This window comes from Galeopterus variegatus, unplaced genomic scaffold (genome assembly GCF_000696425.1).
Source record: "Galeopterus variegatus unplaced genomic scaffold, G_variegatus-3.0.2 Scaffold3029, whole genome shotgun sequence".
Lineage (NCBI taxonomy): Eukaryota > Metazoa > Chordata > Mammalia > Dermoptera > Cynocephalidae > Galeopterus > Galeopterus variegatus.
Window position 1 is genome coordinate 102,647 of NW_007729140.1, and position 6,085 is coordinate 108,731.

At 46.4% G+C, this 6,085-nt stretch overlaps 1 protein-coding gene across 1 annotated transcript; it reads right to left on the bottom strand.

The window, feature by feature from the left end:
• Positions 1–386: 386 nt before the first annotated feature.
• On the bottom strand, positions 387–2,950 carry LHFP (lipoma HMGIC fusion partner). Its single transcript, XM_008583757.1, has 2 exons — positions 2,688–2,950; positions 387–963 (listed from the first exon to the last, which is right to left on the bottom strand). Exon 2 carries the CDS (start codon positions 777–779, stop codon positions 387–389), a length of 393 nt encoding a protein of 130 aa, XP_008581979.1. The 5' UTR covers positions 780–963; positions 2,688–2,950.
• Between the last annotated feature and the right edge of the window lie 3,135 nt (positions 2,951–6,085).

The window sequence follows — 6,085 nt, forward strand, 5'->3', positions numbered from 1 at the left end:
TTCTATGAAATCTTTACTTCTAACGACCTGGATCCCAGTAAGACAAAGATAATCTAATTGCCTGTTGTTGATCATAGAGAAAGAACCTATAAAATCCAAATCGTCTCTGCTACTATATTACAAGCAACCTAGATGTTACACTGTCCCTCACAGGTAGTAGTTAGCAGGACAATGATGTATATGTCTAAGGATGTACAGAAATTAAGAGCTCTTGAAGTTGTAAAGCAATTCCAGTAAAAATCATTTACTTTGGCAATCACCGAAGCCATTCCATACCTATTTTCCCTATGCATTCCAAGTGTCAATTACAATCATCTCTGTAGACAATTGAAACATACTTTTCAATATTGCATTGGGATTCCAGTAGACAACTCAAGTTTAGCAAATCACTTACCCCCCAGAAACTGAATTCCTCCAGCCACTCTTCCCACTGTCCTGGAGATGAGCTCAGACACACAGCAACCCATGAGGGCGGTGAGTGCCACCAGGAGGAGCAGGCCACAACCCAGGCCCGTCACAATGGTACAGATCCTCCACTCTGCGCTGGGTATGCCCTGGAAGGAGGCATAGCGCCCACATTCCTCCACCATCACCATCATCTGCCGACTCTCATCATGCACAGGATATGAGCACCTCCGGAAAGTACCAAAGGACACAGCCTTGCCCAGCTGTGATCCCCAGAGCCAGTAAGGCATAAAGAACCCCACGCAGGAGGTGGCAGCACAAAGGAAAGAGAGCAATGCCCAGATCACCCCAGCACAAGTCAGGCTGGATGCCATCTTTCACTAGATAGGGCAATGAGGACCCAAAGTAAGTGTTCAGGAACTTCAGGCGTGAGCGAAGGTGTGAAACCACCAGGGACCCGCAGGTAATCCACAGTGCTGTAATGTGTCTATTAACAGAATGGGTCTTCCGTTCTACTGGGCATCAACTTCCCACCCTCTGTAGTAAGAACGATGGTCCCTGGTAAAACAAAAATGGGAAATATTAAAGGTTAAAGGATTTTAGAGAAGTGATAAAACTGATTCAGTTGGTCTACAATTTTCAATTAATGAACATTCAAACTTGCCTCAACACTTCAAAAGTGGGAAGAATTGGTGGCGCACTGGATAGTGTGCCGCTTGGGAAGCGCGGCGGCGCTCCCGCCCGAGGGTTCGGATCCCACATATGGACCGGTTCCCGCTCACTGGCTGAGCGAGGTGCTGGGGCAACGCCGAGGGTTGCGGTCCCGTTGCCGGTCCCCGGTCCGGTACGGGGGCAACACTGAGGGTTGCGATCCGTTGCCGGACACGGAAAAAGACAAAAAAAAAAAAAAAAGTGGGAAGAATTAATTCTCTCTGTAAGCTTCTCTAATAATTCAAGTTGTGTCAAACTAGCTCAAAGCTTTTCATGTCTTTATCTCCTGTAAATGCTCTCAAATTAACTCCAACAGCTATTTACTTAAAGAAATGCATGACTTTTATTTGCCAAGCCAGTGAATTCATTTCATATACTCACATTAAAAGTAATGTAGCATTTTTACTGGCAGTAGGCATAATTCAGGATATTAAAATAAAATGAACCATGCCACGGTTTGTTTATTTGGCTTGCAAGTTCATACTCATAGTTTGTTGCAACTTTGCAGGGTCCCTTTAAGGATGCATTAACTCTCTGCATGAGCAAACAAAGTAATTAGAATAATTTCTCACAGTTGCAGAGTACCATAAATTTAACAAATACTATGGACTGTCCAGGCACATAAATTGAACAGGGCTATTATCAGACACTCCCAATACTCATTCAGCAGCATCTGAGAATTCCTTCAGCCTTAACAACTTTGTTCTAGTGTAAACGAAAGTGTGCATGACTTTAAGATTTTCATATTTGCACATTTGATTCATTGATTGCAATCATTTTATTGGCACCATTTCTCCTACCAAATGATGCTCTAACCTGAAAAGCAATCCAAACTTTTAATATTCTGCATCAAACCCCAGTCATTCAAATGGTTGCAGGTACATTTATCTCCACCCCTGCCTTTACAAAAAGAGTTTCTGAATCATTTTCCTCACTTTCCATAAAGAAATGAATACACAGCACAGACCCTACCCACCCATTCACCGTAGAGTTCCATCCCCAGAATTCCTAACTCCAGCTTTCAGGGTCCACAGCAAATCCCACCTTTCTTCACCTCGCCGCGTTCCCAACTCTCACCCCTTCCCTTTTTCTCTCCAACCACCGCCCATCTCCAGTTTTGGATGTCACTCAAGGGGAGCTCAGGCTACTTTTTTTTTTCTTCTTTTTTTTAATCTTGTCAACTGCGGTCAGCGGCTTAAGTTGGTCTATCTGGGCCACGAGGCTGGGGAAGACCAGCAGGGGGTGGCGTGCAGGGGGAGGAGGGCCCTCATCCCCAGCTGGGGTGAGGCACCCTCGCCAAGACCAGCCCGTGTCCAGCCCCCTGCAATTGCCTCACCCACCCACCCCACCCGTAGAGACACACAATGATCCCTCCATTCTAAAAGGGGGAGAGAGGCATTATCCAGCCGGCTCCGGGCGAAGGAGGGGACCAGGATGGGAGGCAGACGCCCACAGCCGACGCGGCGGGCAGGGACAGCCGACCGATCAGCCAAGCTCAGGAAGTGCGGGGCCCGGGAGCAGCCCAACTCCGGCGGCGCCGCGGGGAGCGAGCGGCCGGGCGCCGTACTTACATGGCTGGCGGGCGGCGGCCGCCTTCTCTCCCGGGTCCCGGGCGCACACACAACTTGCTCTCTCTCGCGGGCGGGAACATCCACGGCCAAGACCGCCCTGCCCTTCCTCGCCCCTGTGCCGAACAGCCCGCAGAGACCCGGGCCCGGCAGGAGGCGGAGGGTCCGCTCCGGGGCCGGTGGAGACCCCCGCTGGCGGGCGGCGCGTCTCCGGCGGCGGCTCGGGCGGAGCGCTGTGGCCGCGCGCGGGGCGCCCGGGATCGCACGCAGATGAACAGATCTCCCCTTGGCAGGCGAGGCACGAACCGCCTCCTCCCCTCCGCCGCCCGGCCCTCCTCTCCCGCCTGTCCCCTCCCCTGGCGCCCCGCGGGACCCAGCGCACACAGACCCAGGACGTCCCCGGCGCGCAGGGCGGGGAGGGGGCGCGCCCCGGCTGCCCACGCCCGCCCCGGGGGGCAGCTCCGGCTACTCCCCAAGCCCCCTCCTGCCCCTGCTCGTTGCGTCTCCTCCAGTGGGGTGAGTGGGGGAGGCAGACGACAGAGAAGTAGGGCAGAAAGTTGCTTGTCTTCTCGGGTGCACCCGAGGGACCACGGAAGACGAGGCACGCTCCTGTTCGCTTTTCTGGGTCTGGTATTTGGGTTTTAAGCTCCTGTTTTCCTGCCATCTTTAGAAGACTTGGGTGGGAAGGTGGGCCCTCAAGAATGTAAAATGATCCTTCTGAGCTTTGAGGAGGCTCTTGAGAAGTGGCCACTTTGGAAGGCGGTGAACAAGGCGGGTGTGGACGTGGGAATGTGAGGGCTCGTGGATCCCGTGGGGGCAGCCGAAGGCAGGGAAGACCTCTGGGAGCCGCGCCTAGGACATACCTTCTTTGGGAACCTCTTTCAAGGCATTTCTCTCTCAGTCTTTCTACCCCCCTCCCTCTCTTTCTCTCCATCCCTCCCCCGGATCAATCTTGCAATCTATAGTACCATTTGACATCTTTTCTGAGAAACAATTGATTTTGATTTCCCCTCTGGACTTAAGGACTTTTTTTTTTTTACTTGTTATTTAGCACTAACCGCTTTGGAATTTCAGAGCTAGATTCAGTAAATGACTGTGGGAGTCCCTGCTGAAGAGAGTATTTTAAGAAACTTGTCATTTGGGAATAGCAGTTTTTGAAGTAGATACTTTCCCAGATATAGTTTTTGTTATGTGCCTTTTCAAAGTAGTTGAAAGTAATAAATGGGTAGGTACACATTTCACAGTAAAATTTCAAATTGCACCATCTTAATTAGCCATGATGGTGTACATTTTTTCCACAACTACAGCTGGAGATGTGTGTTCTTTTGTTATCATTTTGAAAGGCTTTAAGTGATTGGCCCCAACTGTTTGGAGATCATGGACCTTTTTAAGAATGAAACTGATGAGCTTCGCAGAGGGGCGGGCGGGGGGGGGGAAGTGCACACATGTATTAAGATTTATCACAGTGGTTCTCAAGGGGAAAAAGGAAAAAATGCCCCCAGGAGACATTTGATGAGGTCTGGAGATAGTTTTGATTATCATGACTGGGGAGGTGCTACTGGAATCTACTGGGTAATGGCCAGGGATGCTGCTAAATACAATGCACTGGACAGTCCCCAGAATTACCCCACCCCAAATGTCAATAGTGCTGAGATTGGGAAAACCTGTTTCAATGAAATCTCAGATGGTTCCCTAGCCCTTTGACACCCATCTGTGAATCCCAGGTTCAGAATCCCGTACATGTGTTTTTTGTTTTGATTTTAACTTGTTTTAATTCTTCTTGTACAAATCACCAGTTACTGGGCTCAGTGACAGCATAATAATGATTGGCCTAACTTCCTGTTAGGTACCACACCCTTAGTTATAACACAGAGGCTTCATATCTATATAATATGAAGGTAGGTGATATCGTATAAAGAAAAAATAATAATAGTGAGATTCAGACTCACCCTACACAATCCGCTGGGGAAATTGGTCTAGGACACTTTCTCAAACTTGGAGGAGCATTAAGCACTTGAGATGGATGGCTGGGGAAATATTAATGCTAATCATGGTTACCACAGATTGAGTCTTTGCTATGTTTAGTCAGTACACTAAAGATACTTAATAGAATACTTTATCAAGTTCCCCAAAAAGAAAGGAAAAAGCTATGAAGAAGATATAGTTATTATTTTACAGAGAGATTAAGTAATCTGTTCAAGCACTTACAGCTAAAAAGTAGACTTTTAAAAATCTCATTATTTGCAGTCTATCAAACAGAGAGATTGTGCCTAAGATGAAAAAGTAAGATAGACGAAGAGGCTGAATTTTTAAGAAATCTATCAGGATACAGTATCAATTATTTGTTAAAGCATAATGTGTTATATACTGGGACTAAAATTTCTAATTTAAGTGAGTGAATTTAGACAAATGGTGACCTTTCTGAGTCTAAGTTATCACATTTGTAAAAAGAGGTTGGAATAAATGATTTCAAATATTCTTTTCACGACTTTCATGATTATATAGGTTCTATTATTTTTGAGAAGTTTAGGGATCATCTAATCTTGTTCAAGGACATAATTTTACAGATGAAGAAATAGAGGTTCAGAATACTTCAGGTGTCTTACTCAAAGCTGAGCCTAGAATCCATGTATCTTGATTTCTCTTTTCATTCCACCATGTAATTATCTTCCCAACCTATAAAATCTTCTGAATTACTCCTTGGGTTCTTGCATGCAAACTTTATAGGCAACATGCATTATAATATCTTTAAAACCCTTGTATTAAATTTGCACCTTCAAAGGGTCTTTAAATTATTTCACAGACTGAAGTTCCCACACAGCAGATGCTGCTTGTAACTTCTATTTCAGTTTTGGGTTTCCAGTAATGTTTAGATAGTAGTCCCATTGAGTCATAAGATGAGATCATGAATGTAAAAATATGTGGAAACCTGTAAAGCATTATGACAACACTCTTGGTTGGCTCCCCAAAAGTAATTCCCAACTCCCTCTCCCTTGCTTACCTAATATTCTTGTAGCCTCCCTTAAAGCTAGTAGTGGCCCCTCAACCCTGTCCTAGCCAGTGAGTCTGCTAAGAAGCCCTCTGGGGAAGATTGTAGTCTCTGATAAAATAAGGAAGCATGAGAGAACAGTTCTTTCACCATCCTGGTTGTATTTGGACACATTCTTGAAGGATGAGATGTTTGGAGCTGTGGCAGCCTTCTTGTAACCACAAGGGGGGGGGTCGCAGAGACATAATCTCAGCACCCTAACTTTGTGGAGCTGCTCACCTTCTGAATTTTTTTGAAGTAAATTTTAGATTGTTAATATGGTTTAAGTCACTGAGTTGATTTTTTTTCTTTTAGCTGAAAGCATTCCTGGTTGACAAAGTGCTATACAGAGAAGACATATGCTCAATGACAG

Coding starts and splice junctions, on each gene's coding strand:
- LHFP (XM_008583757.1), bottom strand. CDS start 779: ATGGCATCCAGCCTGACTTGTGCTGGGGTGATCTGGGCATTGCTCTCT.